Raw genomic sequence first — 17,050 nt, 5'->3', positions numbered from 1 at the left:
TCTTTCTTGAAGCCATTTAGAAATAATATTTTTGCAATGCTGCCGTCCTAACGAAGAAGGCGGCAAAGTGACAAAAGTAACTTTCGAGAAAAACGGCAAAAACTTTTCAAAATTTAAAACACCTGTATCTTAGGCATAAATTGACTCACAAAAATTTTGATTACATTAAAATTTAGATAAAAAAATCACGTTTTTTATGTATATATTTTCATTATACAAAAATTATAAATAGTATTAATTGTGGAGGCTTTTATGTTATAGCTTAGGATTTGTGAATATTATTCGACGAAGAATACTAAGTTAAAAGGCCGTTAGCAGTACCCTAGCGACTTTTAAGCTTAGTATTCTACATAACTTTTTAAGTATTGTTATTTTAAATGAAAGTTATGTGCGATTAATACACTAGAAGGTCGTTACTACGGATAGCCGCGGTATTGTCTATTATTGCTAGTAGAAGATGCTCGTTGCGTTGTAAATAAAAATGAAGTTAAAGCACCTTAACCGTTTTAAAGCTTAGATATTTTTTTAACTTTTTAATCAAAATTATTAAGCAACAGAAATATTTACTTTCAATACATTAAAAAGCCGTAATATGTGAGTCACTCTGTAGATAACGGCATTTTAGGTTATGATGGGACTACGATTATTAAGTGTTATGCTGTTTGAGAAGAGGTAATGACAAAAAATTAAAAGGCATACTATACTGGGTGGTTCCGGGGTCATGAGCAGGAGTGAAAGGGGTGATGGGGAGATTCACACTGAGCAACTTTTACTATGGGACCAGCCCCGAAATCGCGAAAAAAAAAACCATCTAATCAAGAGATAATTGATCTCTTACTATCCGAAATGTATGGAATAGCTGATTTTTTCACGATTTCGTGGCTGGTCCCATAGTAAAAGTTGCTCAGTGTGAATCTCCCCATCACCCCTTTCACTCCTGCTCATGACCCCGGAACCATCATCTGTATAAAAAAATCAACGATTTATTCTTCAAAACATAAAAACTTCTAAATTGGTACTATCAATTAACACATTATTATTGAACTGTGTTCATTATTTACTTCTATAAAGTTTGAGATGAGAAATATACTCATAAAAGGGTGAATTTTTAGAGCAACTTTTTTGGCTCTCCCAGGTCAATTAAAAATAAACTTCTTAATAAAATAATACCACACAATTTTATATACGTTGTATACAATACAATAGACGAGGTTTAACATAATAAACATTGTTGACTTCAATTAAAGCAGCATTAAAAATATCACAAACTTAGAAACACTAACTGCAGTAAGTCTGTGAGGCCTGTCCCACACGCGGTTTTGTTGAATCAATTGACCATAACTTTGTGTCTAGGAGTCATTTTCCTACTAAACTTACATCAAAATGAAGTTAATTAAATAATGCATTCTATTTTTACTTTTTCATACTAAATACATTTTTATTGAAAAATAGGTTGACCATTTTGTAATTGTCCCACGTCGAGCTACCAATATCACTTTGCGCAAATACTTGCCAATATCGTAATGGTTAGAAATCATAACACTATGTTCGCATTTTTAAGGAAAAGTACATTAATTGTGTTTTAGTTATGACGCAGAGTGAACCTCCACCTAGCGAATTTTGTGTGCCTATCACTACAAGTCTTTCGCGCGATGTGTTTTGGTCATCTGAACAGTAATTTTCGTGGATACCTGTTGTGCGGTATACAATTATTTTAATTGAATGTGTCTATTTTTGTTTATTACTTGACTTGGGTCTTATTTCACCAAAATATTTCGCTGTCGTAATCTTCGGTGCCGTAATTCCGGTGGCATTTTTGTTCACCATCTTTATGACTAAATCTAACGGTAGTTTCATGTGAAATTATGCTCATTACTAGCACAAAAGCATGCTATTAATAAGAAATTACTATCTACTAGTATCACTACTAGCACTAGCGTGTATGTTTATGACATGCTTAAAGTAGGCATGCTTTTTAGTGGCATGCTGGCTATATGGATCACTCTGCCATCTTTGAGCGTACTACGTGAGGCGGGGCTTGGAAGGACGAATGATAATAATAAGTATGAACACGTCTGCTAATGAGCATGCTAGTATATGTCTGTCGTTTACAGTAGGTGCAAGAACGACTTCGCAAATTACGAATTTTGAAAGGTCAAGCGAACTGATTTCGCATTGATTTATTTTGATCAAACCTACATTCAATTATTGATAATCAATAATTTAAAACTTTAATTCTTTACTTTATTAATATATCTATACACATGATATGTACATGTATATAAAATAAATTATAGTTACGTACATAAATCATAGTAATAGTTCGTAATTTCAAACTTATTTCCTATGTTATTCATAAAAACGTAATTTCGCTGTCAATATCGTAATTTCAGTGGCGATTTTTTTTTCAATATCGCATAACTACTTAGTTATTGAATTTAAATAGGTGCCTCTTGTATCATTGAAATCCTAATCCAAAAGAGTATCTCAACGAGTGATTATTTTCACAAAATTAAAAAAAATTGCCTGCCGAAATTACGTAAAAAAATGATTTCAAAAATTCACCCAAAAGTCAAAACCTCAATTTTACTTAAATCTAGGTACAAAACTACTTAGGTAACATTATTGACGTTAACCAAAAAACTACGTAAGATTTTTTTAATATATATTAAAATTAAGCATTTTAATATTATTTAACATTGACAAAAATCTAGCCGCTTTTTAACTTATTATTGCTATTTAACCGCTTCAAAAATATTATTGAACAAAAATCAACTCTATGTCACTGAAGTAAAAAGGCGGTCACCGCTTTACTGACACCTAAATGTATTACGTAATGTATTTAAGTGTTATAGGCAAAAAGGCGGCTAAGGTCCCATAACGTAATTATAGAGTATAATTTAAAGAATACTGCTTTTAAGACTATAAACAAGTATTTAACTTCAGCAATGACAATTCGTTAAAACCTCGTTAAACGAACTTAGCCGCTTTTTAAAGTATGAATAGTCGATAAGCGCTTTTTAGCTTAGAAAAGTGTTATATTTTAAGCATGATATAAAGCAGCTAATGAGACATAACGTCTTTTTAGCTTATTTAATACCAATCATGGCTTTTTAGATTATAAAACCCCAACAAAAACCAAAATACGTGTCGTTTAACTGCTGTGTATCTCGAGAACTAACTGTCATAGAAAAAAAAAGTCAATACCGTTCGACGCAGAATTTTTTCCTGAGTATGCACGTATCAAAAAGTTAAAAAGCCGCTAAAGTCACTTTGCCGCCTTCTTCGGTAGGACGGCAGCATGTGGCACATACTGGATTTTTGTGTAAAACCGAATGCAGCAGAATATCACGTAACCAAAAAATCACGCTCGTCAGGCTTCACCCATACAACTCAACAAATTACGCTCGTCAGACTTCACCCAAACAACTCAAAAAATTACGCCCGTCCGATTTCATCCATATATTCAACGTTCGCCGAGTCCCAGTAACTTTGAATAAATTTTATTCCAGGTCAGTGAAATTAAGATTCCGTTTCGCTATCTGGGTGACGCAGGACACCACCAGGAGGACATCGCGCTGGTCTTCATGTCGACTCCGGTGGTCTACCACACGTACATCAGGCCCGTCTGCATCGACTTCGATGACGATTTCGACCGGAATCAGCTCCAAGACACGAATTCCGGGAAGGTAAGAATGTCTGAAGTAAAGTGATGGATTGTAGTGAAGTGGGTTTTTTTTTCTCTTTATTAAGGTTCACCAACAATAGTTTACAACAATACATTGCAATTGTATACAAAGTTAATATATGTGGAATATTGTAACCATTACTTAAAGGTAAACTCGGCATGCAAATCTTAAACGTTATTTTGGCGGACTAGGTAAGGTCAGCGCGTTTTTGGAGAATTCTAACTATTTTGCCAGGTGGGTCGAAGTGTATATTTTATCAAGGTCTGTGCATTCATTTTCTATGCGACACATTCGGCTGACCGGAGAATTTCATCCTGCCACTGAACTTCTCATTGGCGGGCATAAAGGAGTGATAGAATTTCGGGGAATCCGATGTGGGGCACGGAAACGGAGGAGACTTAATAACTGTGTGCAATCTATTTTATGATGTAAGATTTTGTGTTAGAATAGACCATCCAAAATCACTCTACGTGTCTCAAGCGAATCCATATTAAAGAACTTTAACTTTCGGCAGTAAGATGTTCTCCTTTTTGCCAAATATTTGATACGTCCGTGGTAGGTAAGCCATGTGACGAAGAAAACGCGCAGTCTTAACGAGTGTGTAGCATAATGAGGCCGCCAGACGACACTACAGTACTCTAGGATACTTCTTACAAGACTATTATAAACAAGTATTTTAGATTTGCTACTCTTGAATGATTTAGTATTTCTAATTACAAAACCCAATACTCTGGATGCCCTTTTAATAATATTCTCAATGTGCGGAATGAAGGTAAGCTTGCCATCCAGGATCACTCCCAGATCTCGGATGCTATCCACCTCATTGAGTATAATATGACCATCAATGTTGTATGTAGACGGGATCACAGTTCGTTTTCGAGTGAACTTTATATGTAAGCATTTTTTTAGGTGGCTAGTGTTTTCTAGTAAAGGCAACAACTGAGACGCGATATCTTGATTCAAACTGTTATCCACAGTATAAGCCGATGAGAAGTAATTTGCAAACATATTACAGATTTCAGTGTTATCAGAACAGACGGTAGACCATCCGACAATGTAGCCGGATAGGTACTCGTCCCCCCTCGCTTTGCTTTTACATGCGACCAGAAAAGTTTTGGATTTGTGGCTAATTCAGCTTCAATCATTAAAATATAGCTATTGTATAGAGACTATGCCAGATTATTGCACCTATGGGCAATTTGAGTTCTATAGCATCCAGTGGGTTTTTACATTTGTTGTATCTTAGTCTAATTTTATTTTTAATGTTAAAGTTCTTTTTTAACTGTCTGTTGAACCATGGTGGATACCGACTACTTTTCCGTTTCCCGAGAGGTACATATTTATCTACAACTTCCTGAATGATTGCCATAAAAATAACAACCTTATCGTTTACGCTCTTAGTGTCAGAAAACAATCTGTTCCAGTCGTATTCACTTAATTTCTTTTTAATGAGTTCATACTGAGCTTTGTAAAAATTAAGTTTTGGACGTGTGTTGTCATATGGCAGCCTTGCCTCATTAGAAAGGCCAATGACGATATCGAGCGAGAGGTGGATGAAATGGATCAACAGCACGCATGTTTACAAGCCGGTGTTGCCATAATAATTCTTAGTACTTACCCCGATACTACAAAAATATCGTTACCGATAATAACGTTTTAATAGCGTAACAAGAACTAAATAACTTTACGTGACACAAGTTCTCACGTTTTAAGCCGTGCTAAATAAAGAAGAGAATTTAAAAATTAAAAATTGTATTACATAGGCGGCTTTTACCCAATAATAGGGTAACTGCAATATTATAATGGCAACACTAGTGTTGACGTTTTGTGTTCCAAGAAAAAGTATTACGATTTTTAGGTTTACAGAGCCAAAATGGCAAAAACGGAACACTTATAGTTTCGCCATGTCTGTCTGTCTGTCAGTCTGTCTGTCCGTCCGCGGCTTTGCTCAGAGACTATCAATGCTAGAAAGCTGTAATTTTGCACGGATATATATGTGAACTATGCCGACAAAACAAAAAAAAAAAATAAATAATAATTTTTTTTTGGTAGACGTAAAGTGGGGGTGATTTTTTTTTCTCATCCAACCCTATAGTGTGGGGCATCTTTGGATAAGTCTTTTAAAACAATTACGGATTTGTTTAGACGATTTTTCGATTCAGTGATTTGTTTGCGAAATATTCAACTTTAAAGTGCAAATTTTCATGAAAATCGAGCGTCACCCCCCCTCTAAAATCTAAACCTGTGAGGGGAAAAATTTGAAAAAAATCACGATTGTGGTAAATATATCAAATTTACAAGAAAAATTATAGTTGCTAAGATTGCCTGAGAATTGTTAGGTATAAAACATACCTAAACTTGAAAGACACAATACGAAATCCTTAGAAAAAAATTACTTGATTTTTTCGTAATGGCTACGGAACCCTTTCCTAGGCGTGTCCGACACGCTCTTAGCTGTTTTTTTTGTTAGGTTATATTAAGCTAAGTATTTAATTTATAAAGTAAGGTTAAGATATAAAGCGTATTATTATTTAAATTTTAATTCAGAGTTTTTAATAGTTTTTTTATTAATACGTTTTATAATTCTAGATTTTAAGCGCTTAAATAGGTAAATACTTTATAGCTATTAGACAACTTTTTAATTTTAAGAATTAACGTTAAACATTACCGCTTACGTGCTCACTTCGGCTGAATGTAAATGTGGCATAACACTTAATCACAGGTTTCGGGCTGGGGACTGACGGCAGCAGACGGCCCTGCTTCCTCGCTGCTGCTGACTACTGACCTCCCTTACGTAAATGGGACCAAGTGCATGGACGAGTTGCCTCCTGGATTCAAGCCATACCTGACCAGCGACAAATTCTGCGCTGGCACTAAGAACGGCAAGTTTATATTTTAAGACTGTGGGGGTGAAGCCAGATGAGCATAAATTTTTGAGTTATGAGTCGCGTATTTTTTTTACATTCGGTTCCACCTAAAACATTCATTCCATCGAAGGCCGCCTGCTGCCGTTCCGTCCACTCGTGGAGTGGAGCTAGGATAGACGACACGTTGGAAACAAAATTGCGATAGTAATTTGCCATACCCAAGAAGCGTTTTAAATCAGTTATGTTAGTGGGCTTGGGTATTTTGACAATGGCCTTTACCTTTTTTGGAGACTTTTGCAAAACCGTCTTTGCTAATAATGTGACCCAAAAAGTTACTTACACTATCCTGGAAAAAGGAACATTTGCTTTTTTCTTATCTGAGACCAGATTCTTGAAATCGTTGGAATACTTTTTCCAATCGCTCCAAATGTAAGGCTTTCGTCGGACCTGTCACACAAACGTCATCTAGGAAAACTAAACTCAAGGTTGCGGCACACCCCTATCAGTGGGCGACCTCGTCCTCATCGTGGACGGCACCCTCCCACGCAATACTTGGCCGCGTGGGAAAGTCACCGCCGTCTACCCAGGCAACGACGGCATCGTACGAGTCGCGGATGTGCTAACCAAGGGCGGCGTGCTGCGACGCCCCACGAAGAAGCTCGCCATCCTGCCCACGAGTCCAAAGGCTGCGGGTCCTGCACGCGGAACTTCAACGCCTGCAGCGATGAACGGCGGGAGCAATGTGCAGGACGCCACACCCTTACCCTAGCACATAAGTCAATATATGTTATTTAAGTCATAGCTTTGTACATAATCGTAACTCTGTTAGTTAAGACCGTATACAACGCCGCACCCTTTCCTAGTACATAACAAACAAACTCTGTTAATTAAGTATACCTACGGCCAAATGAGCCGCTTTTCCATCAAAACATGTAAAACTTTCCACTGACCCAAGCCTGATCGAACAAGTTTGTTTACGCATTTTCCAATCTTTCCAGTGGAAAACTACTGCGATAGGGATTTTCCACTGGTCTTAGCCAATAAAGAAACAGGATTTGTCTCCGCCCCCGCCGCCGTGCAGGCACTAGTAGCGCCTACACGGCAAGCTTTAAAACCAGCTAGACTGCCAAAACTCAGCATTCGTTCGTACATTCGTTCGTTCATTTCGTTCAATTCGTTCGACATTCCTCAGTATACGTAAATCATTAATAGTTCGGCGAGCGCTAGGACAAGTCCTGACTTCCAATATCTCTGAGTTTTCTTCTAAAATAGTTTATTTCCTTTTAATATTCCATTCCCTTTCTTTAATAGTAATACAGTCCACCCGATAGTTTTTGTAGTAACCAGTGCATTCGCAAAATGCAGGCAATCGAAGGGTCCCGTACATCTCCCCATGCATGACATATGCTCATTTCATTTCATTTTACAAAATGCAGAGAGATACTCCTTTCCTTCTGCATTGTCAGAGGATCAAGTCGGTCAGAGAATGCCCAGTTGCCGACAAATCTAGCAGCTCTACGTTGGATGCGGTCAAGCGGAAGATAATACTGAGGTGCCCCAGCCCAGAGATGAAAACAGTACTCCATAAGCAGCCTACCTGTCCTTTAAAAAACCGGAAGGACCTTGCTGTTCTATTGAGTACTTACCCAGTTTCGTTGAAGCTAGTTTAGGCCTTTCAAATGACCACGAAACTGAACATCGCTCGAAATGTTGACTCCCACAATCCCTATAGACAGACGCTCTGGCCTCAAGGGAAGTCCCCTCAAAACGAGGCGATACAACAAAGAAATCCCTTTTTAGTGGAGAACGCGCATACCTGTGTCTTTTGGGGATAAATTTGCACTATGTTTAGTCTGCTCCAAACTCAATTACCTACGCTCGTCTGAAGGCTCATCAGAATTTCTGCTGAGCAGAAATTACGTGACGAAAATACGCGACTCGCAACTCAAAACATTACCACGCTCATCTGGCTTCGCCCTAATAATGGACACATGTTTTTAATGTCAGTTTCTTGATCCCATAAAAAAACCATAAAACGACAGTACCTCGCAGCGCAGTTCTTGCACTGCAAAAAGTTGTGAAATATTATTATACTTACTCTATTTTGGAATATTGTTTACCCTATGAATGTATCTATGATGTCTCTTCGATAGTTTTGCCGAATCTATTAATACCTCATATATTGCAAACCGCTGTTACGCTCAATCTCTAGCTGACTTGGTTTTATATGCCATTACACAACTTTTGTAGAGGATGAACTACGTTGCGAGACTTGTAGTTTTTTAAGGTTCCGTACCTACCTGTAAAAAGAAAAACAGAACCCTTAAAGGACCACTTTGTTGTCCGTCTGTCTGTCCGACTGTCCATCTGAACGTCTGTCTGTCAAGATCTTTTTCTTGGGAACGCGTGGAGTTATCAAGCTGAAATTAACACCTAATTAATACCTACTGCGCCTGCCTCCGGCCCCTTGAAGCTGTAAAAAATAAAGCTTCTATATTAACGCAGTCAAAAGATACGGCTACTTTCCGTAGTAGACCTAGAATCATACAATTTGGCAAGCAGGAAGGTCTTACAGCACAAGTAAAGGAAAACATACTAAAATCGCTAATTTTGTTGCTCCATCAAAAAAAAATTTTTTTTTGATTACAAGCTTATTTTATTCAAAAGCGATGGTTTATTTTGACACTCCCTGCGTAGATCAAGATGGCCTAGTGACGTACGCGTGGACTCCAGAGCACGAGGCCTCGAGTTTGAATCCTAGAACAATAATAATATTTTTTTTTTGTTTTCGTTTAGTTATTTTTCTTTTTCCATTGTGTTAAATATTTTAGATATTGCATTAAATATTTTATATTTTAGAGGAAAAAAACAATCGGATAAAACGGGAAAAATCCTCGAGACACCATCAACGATCAAAATACATACAAATTTGTACGGAACCCTCGGTGCGCGGGTCCGACTCGCACTTGACCGGTTTTTTACGTTTTGTGTTTTTAATGGCATACATATTATTTTGATGATGGGATACATATTTATATTATTTTGTCTGACAGGTACAACTGTGTGTCAGGGCGACAGTGGCGGGGGGCTGGTATTCCCCAGCGTGGAGCGAGGCATCAGGCGCTACTACCTGCGCGGCGTGGTGTCTACGGCGCCGAGAAGTGAACACGCTTGCAACGTCAACACTTACGCCACCTTCACACATATCCAGTTCCACGCCACATTCATTAGAGGTCAGCTTAACAATAACTCTCTAAGCCAAACGACACATAAAGCAGATAAGCCTTAAATTTGTGATTCGTATGACGTGAGCAAGACAAACCATAATCATCATCATCAACATCAGCCGGAAGACGTCCACTGCTGAACAAAGGCCTCCCCCTTAGAACGCCGCAATGAACGACAACTCGCCACTTGCATCCACCGGTTGCCCGCAATTCTCACGATGTCGTCAGTCCACGGACTTATTAATCAAATTTGTCTTATCTTTTCAAACAGATTATGGCTTGGGCGTTGTCAGTGGTCCTGCAGAGTAAGTACTTATGATTATTTGAACAATAAAATAAATATTTAAAAAAATCAGTTATTGTGAATTAGAATAAAATATTACAAAGAAATAGTTTGGGAAAATATTTCGATATTCTGTGGAATAAAATTCAATTCAGTAAACAGGTACTGTTACCAGTATTAATATCTGCCACAGCAGAACGTGCAAAAATATCTGACACGCCCTTCCGGCCCTAGAAATAGAATAGTATTAGATATTTATGCACGCTTGTTATGTCAGATATTGGTGTTGGTGACTGTACACAACAGAGAGAAAATTTACAAGGTAAGCAACAGGCGGCCAATATCAATATAAAAGAATGTCCAATTCTGCGTCGAATGATCTAAACTTTAAATTCGGTTCAGTGGTACAGACAAAATCAAAAATTAGATACCGAGAAAAGGATCTAGCAGGCTAAGCGAACAACAGTGGCCTCCGACGACGGATTTGGTCATTCTTTTAGGGGGGTGTACTAGTACCTAAGCTCTAAGAATAACATTATATTCTTAGATGAATGATTGGTCTCACGCGCTCGCTCGACTAGATACCGCGCTACCTAAAAACAAAAGGTTCGTGAATGCGGCAACTCAATATTGTAGTGTGCGTAAGAACGGTGTAAGCCATGCAAGGATGCTAGTGTGCGTGACGAATTGTGTTGCCAGCTGCTCCACTGTTACCCGAATTTAAGGGAAAATTAATTATTCTGTGGTCTATTAAGTTACTGGTTACAAAATGTATCTTGGGAAATACTTAGAAATACTTAATATGTTTGTGTATAGATTAGGCGTAGGTTTCTTCTTTAAAAAATGGTAGGTATGATATAGGTATATCAATGATCAGGCCTCACTTTTAATTAAAAAAATATATATTTAAGGACATTCAATATTTACAAATTATTACTAAAAATACATGGACTGAGTCACCAACTAAGAAGTTTTGCGTAGTTAAGATAACACGTTGCACCTATAGTTCTGTTAAACCTAATATAATGTAGGTAAATTATATTAGGTTTGTTTGTTATTTCATCACGTCTAAACCACTGAACCGATTTAGATAAAATTGGGTATATAGATAGTTTGAGTCCCGGGGGAAGGATGTAGGATAGTTTTATCCGAAAAATGGCATAGTTCCCGCGGGATAGCGATAAACGAATTCTACGCAGACGGAGTCGCGGGCAACAGGCAGTGGTTTTGTGGTTTTAATATTATTTATCTAAGGTAAGATACTGTACCCCTTTAAATGGGTGTTTATCCTCCCATTGCAGAAATGGAACGAGGGAGTACACACCCCCTGATCGTGCTCGTCGTGTCGCACCAGATGGTTGTCCGTACTTGGCACCCGGTCGTACTACAGAACCTACCGGCATTAAATCCTGGGATAGTAAGTATTCTTAGATTTTTTAGTAACATTATTGATCTAATGACTGGTAGATGGAATGATTTGTGGTGTGCAATAATAGTAGATTGTACAACAAGAACATAAAATGAGCGATTTTACCCGAGACGTAAATATTGCCACCCGAGCCGGTACGGCGATGATAGACACTTCGATGGGAAAATGGGTTTAATGCTCGAGTTTTAAGCAGAGTTTCCACCAATAATGTGCGAGGATGTGTTGCGAGGGCACAGCACATCTCTGGTGGAAACAGCTGAGCGGAGATTACATCAGTCATTTTATAAAGTTATTCAACATAGTTATTGTATTTATAGGAACTAAAGGTATCCAATAAAGCAAAGAAATAGAGTTTAATACTTGTTCACAATGTTATTTTGTTCCTATAAATACATATTTGGATTTTGCATAGAGCTTGGCACTCATTTAGATCTCCATTCTTTTTGCGGCGAAGCCCGCAGCCAAGCATAATGTTTGTATTGAACTTGGCTCTTCTTTTTTACTTGGCTTTTCTTTTTTGGTGGGATATCATTACTTTTTGTAAAGAAAACTAGGCAGGTATTGAGATATAATGTTTTTTCTTGCGTTTCCGCTGCGTGGTTTTTTTTATGCTATTGTCCATTACATGTGAATCTTACTCCTACGGTCCTACCTAATAAATTAAATGACAAACTAACCTAAAAGAGCTACAAACAAATGAGGTTTTGAAAGAAACAATTTACGTACCTAAGTAATATTAAACAACTCACAAATGCCGTTAAAGTACAATACTAAAAAACCGGCCAAGAGCGTGTCGGACACGCCCAAAATAGAGTTCCGTAGCCATTACGAAAAAAATAAGTAATATTTTTCTTAGGATTTTGTATTTTATACGGAATCTTCCAAGTTTAGGTATATTTTATATCTTAGGCTGCTATTTACTCATAAACTACTAATAATTCTCAAGCAAACTTAGCCGTTATAGTTTTCCTTAAAAGTTTGATATACTTACTACCATCCTGAATTTTTTCAGATTTTTCCACCTACCGGTTTAGATTTTAGGGGGGGGGGGACACTCGATTTTAATGAAAATTTGTATTTTAAAGTTGAATATTTGGCAAACAAATCACTGAATCGAAAAATCGACTGAGCAAACCCCTAATAGTTTTTAAAGACCTATCCAACGATATCCCACATTGTAGGGTTGGATGAGAAAAAAAACACCCCCAATTTTCGTTTATTAGTCTATTATATTCGTATAATTATTTTTTAAAATTTTAATTGTACCATTTTGTCGGCATACTTTACCTATATATCCGTGCAAAATAACAGCTTCCTAGCATTGATAGTCCCTGAGCAAAGCCGCGGACGGACAGACAGACAGACAGACATGGCGAAACTCTAAGGGTTCCGTTTTTGCCATTTTGGCTCCGGAACCCTAAAAAGGAATAATTTATATCTGGACTATTCCAGCTATAACTCAAATAAATTTAGTCGAACGACGCAGCATAAAACGCAATCTAATAGGTGGGTTTCCGCTCGACAACCGGGCATAACGAGGACGCAGGCGCGAATGAGCGCCGCTAAGAGCATACTTTGGTTCGTTCGCATTTTAAGTCGTATAGCGCTAGTGAGCCGCGCTCTAGTTGGACCTCGCTTGCCCCCGCGTACCTACAAGTGCAAGGCGCGAGCGAGTTCAACCAGCATTCTTAAATTAGTCAATACATAAATATATCCGTAGCAATAAGACATCGCTATTGCCTTGACCTTGGTATACATACACATTGGACTTTCTTTTAAGGTATAAAGAGTTCAAGCTAACAAATTTATACCTTAAAATATTATTTATTATTTTCAAAAGAAATCAGAGAAACGAACCTTGGGCACTGATCTTTGTTATTAACCCCCGACGCAAAAAGAGGGGTGGTATAAGTTTGACCGCTATGTGTGTCTGTGTGTCTATCTGTGGCACCGTAGCTCTTAAGCGGGTGGACCGATTTGAATGCGGTTTTTTTATTTAAAAGCAGGTTTTCTAGCAATGGTTCTTAGACATGATTTATCAAAATCGGTTCAGCCGTTTCCAGATCATCAGCTCTTTTGTTCGCTGCGGTAGGAATCTTAGACGCGTAATGGGTATTCAATTTATTTTATAAAATTTGTAACACCCATGAACGCTATATTATGGAATGCTTGGCCTGATGCTGCAGCCAGGATATACAGAACATTAGTCGGTACACTCTTGATAAAACCATAGCAGATATATCGTGTTTGGATTCGTTTTGATCAGTTTTGATTCTACATACAATGCAATGGTGGCAACAGGATGAGCTGATGCTGCAGCCAGGATATCCAGCACACTAGTAGGTACACTCTTTAAAAAATAATAGCACATTTGTAGTGTTTGGATTTGTTTTGATCAGTATTTGATTCTACATACAATGCAATGCTGGCAACAGTATGAGCTGATGCTGCAGCCAGGATATCCAGCACACTACACTATTTAAAAAATAATAGCACATATGCCGTGTTTTGATTCGTTTTGATCAGTATTTGATTCTACATACAATGGAATGGTGGCAACACGACGAGCTGATACTGCAGCCAGGATATTCAGCACACCAGTATACTTTTGAAAAAATAATAGCAGATATGTCGTGTTTGATTCCTTTTGATCGGTATTTGATTCTACACACAATGATATGGTAACAACACGATGAGCTGATGCTGCATCCAGGATATCCAACACACTGGTACATTTTTAAAAATAATATAAGTAACAAAGTTTAAAAAACATGAAAAAAAGTACTTAAATTAAAAATTTAAAAAATCCCCGACACAAAAAACGCCAGTAAAAATATAAAAAACGCCCGAAAGAAAACCGCTGACAAAAAAACGCCGCCAAAAAAGACAACTCAAAAGTAAATATAATTATGCACTACCTAGCTGTTGGCACCGACTTTATCTGCGAAGAATTCGTTTATCACTATCCCGCCTATCACTATTAGCCTAAGTTAATTTAGCATAAGTACCTGACCTACCTATTAATATTTTTTTTATCTTAGCGTAGTCGGTGTCGGGGGACCGCTAAGGTTAGATAATACTTTAAAACTACAACAAATGTACTTTACTTTCCTGTTAACCTTAGCGGCCTCCCGACACCGGCTACGTTAAAATAAAAAAAATATTACTAGGTAATGCTAAATTAACTTAGGCTAATTTTCCGGGAAATCTGCATAGTCCCCGCGGGATAGTGATAAACGAATTCTTCGCAGATGAAGTCGCTGCCAACAGCTAGGTAGTTCATAATTATTTTTTATTTTTTAGTTGTCTTTTTTGGCGGCATTTTTTTGTCACCGGTTTTCTTTCAGTCGTTTTTTTTATATTTTTGCTGGCGTTTTTTGTGTAGGGGTTTCTTAAATTTTTAATTTAAGTACTTTTTTTAGTAAGCCGTGGACTATTAAATCACTACCATGCAGGTATAAACCAACCGACACGCTAAATTGTAACCAAATCGCTACCGCTTATAATTTTGTACCATTCGTCAGAGCGTGACCGTGACGCTGATTGGCTGGGGCGACGGTGGACCGACCGCGTCGCTAGAACATAAGCTTGCTGCTGTCAAATGACGTCAGTATAGCGTTTTCTCACTGGAACTAGAACTGAGTGAGTGAGACAACGCTAAACGCGTGACAGTTGACAGCGGCAAACTTATAGCGAACGGGTTGTATAAAGTATTTATTTATTCATTGAATCTTATGTATGTACGAGTACTTCACTTGTATACTGTTACTGGTTTAGGCACGAAGAACGTTTGTGGTTATAGTATGACAATCATTTAATTCATCGTTGACAAAGAAGCAGGATGAACATAAATGTAATAAAACAATAAATACCTAAATCGGTATTCGTAAGCGGAGCCTGTTTGTGTGTTGCTCGGGAGCGCTTTTATGTAGATTTACTTCTGTTCTGTGTATAATTATGAGGTGCCGCGCGCCGCCGACGACACACCGTTGGCCGGTTGTTTAGCGCGTATTACAAGTTTTTTGTACGGGGACTCCACTTATTATTTGACTTAACTTTATTTATATACTTCTATTATATAGCAAATATTATAATACATATAATGGGATAGTTTCAAATATCTGCTTGTAACGGTTTCAACGCTACATTTTTTTTTGTATGGGGACCCCCCTGTTTTTTAACTTTTTGTTATTTTTATAATTACCGAGCTGGATTTCAAATTTCATCCTTCTGTCAGTCAGTGCTAAAATTTACGACTTTTTGACCTTTATATCTTTAGAACCGTTTGAGCTAGCTTCATGAAATTTGGGCTTCTAGATGTCCTTATGAATATAATTAAACACACATAGTTTTGTGTGTTTACGTTAAAGAGGTTTGAGTCATAGAAGCGTCAAAAGTGGCACCAAGTGGTTCGTGTAATATTACACTCGGCGCTGGCTAGCCAGTTCCTTTGCTTGAACTTGGCTTGGCACGCTGCCGCGTGTCTAGATAATAATAAATATAAATATTTACAGCACAATGCGATCCTCAGATTTATAAACATTCATATCATCACAATCCCAGCCCTATATAGGTCCATTGCTGGGCACAGGCCTTCCTCTCAGAAACAAGAGGGCTTGGGCCATAGTTCCCAACGCGGCACAGTGTGGATTGGGAACTTCACACACACCATTGAATTGCTTTCGCAGGTTTGTGCAGGTTTCCTCACGATGTTTCCTTCACGGCATAGCTCGTGGTAAATTTCAAATGTAATTCCGCACATGATTTCGAAAAACTCAGAGGTACGAGCCGGGGTTTGAACCCACGACCCTCTGCTTGAGAGGCGATAGGTCAAACCACTAGGCCACCACGGCTTGCACTAGGCACACCATGGCTTGTAAGATCACACGAAGTGTTTTAAATGCCTAATTTGTATAGCCGCCATAGAGTAAGATAAATATACCAAAAGGAATAGAGAGCGTACTCAACGCAATTATCTGTCACCCCGTTTGACGCGACGCCATATTTGAAATACTACCGTGCTGCCCTCTGAAAATTGGTGTCAGACGCCGTATATATATATGCATACCTACAAATATAACCATGTCTTTATTAGAGCCCCCGCAGACCGCAGACTATATCGGCCGAGAGTTTAATTAGGCTGTTAATCTGTATAAAGATGTATGCAAGTGCGCATATTATAACGATTCGGTATCGGTCGTTATAGTGTGCGCCTTGTGTGCGCACTTGCATACGTCTTTATAGTGATTAAAGAGCCTAACTAAACTATCGGGCAATAAAAAGTCTGCGGTCTGCGGGGGCTCTTACTCGTATAGTTAGTAGGGATATAAAAAAAATAACAAGTTTTACTTATTAGTTTTATTGTGCTTATGTTTTACGTAATATAAATGGGCAGCTTGTTTAATTTCATCCATACCATCCAAATATGTGACTTTTCCTTTAAGAAGGTTGTTTCTATTTTGATCCTCTGCTTTAAAATGTATGCCACATATTCTTTTGTGCTTATACCGCAAGTAGTCTTCTGGGTTTTCCAATTTTTCTCCCATGACATTCAC

The 17,050-nt window shown here is 37.9% G+C and overlaps 1 protein-coding gene across 1 annotated transcript; it reads left to right on the top strand.

Moving 5' to 3' along the window:
* Window positions 1–3,301: 3,301 nt before the first annotated feature.
* LOC141439429 (clotting factor C-like) lies at window positions 3,302–11,512 on the top strand. Its single transcript, XM_074103715.1, has 6 exons — window positions 3,302–3,352; window positions 3,513–3,689; window positions 6,412–6,571; window positions 9,610–9,789; window positions 10,055–10,088; window positions 11,368–11,512. The coding sequence occupies exons 1-6, from the start codon at window positions 3,302–3,304 to the stop codon at window positions 11,495–11,497; spliced, it is 732 nt and encodes a 243-aa protein (XP_073959816.1). The 3' UTR covers window positions 11,498–11,512.
* The last annotated feature ends 5,538 nt before the right edge of the window (window positions 11,513–17,050 follow it).

Source organism: Choristoneura fumiferana, chromosome 20, assembly GCF_025370935.1.
Source record: "Choristoneura fumiferana chromosome 20, NRCan_CFum_1, whole genome shotgun sequence".
In the NCBI taxonomy this organism is placed as follows: Eukaryota; Metazoa; Arthropoda; class Insecta; order Lepidoptera; family Tortricidae; genus Choristoneura; species Choristoneura fumiferana.
This window is presented reverse-complemented; position numbering and strand designations above follow the sequence as displayed.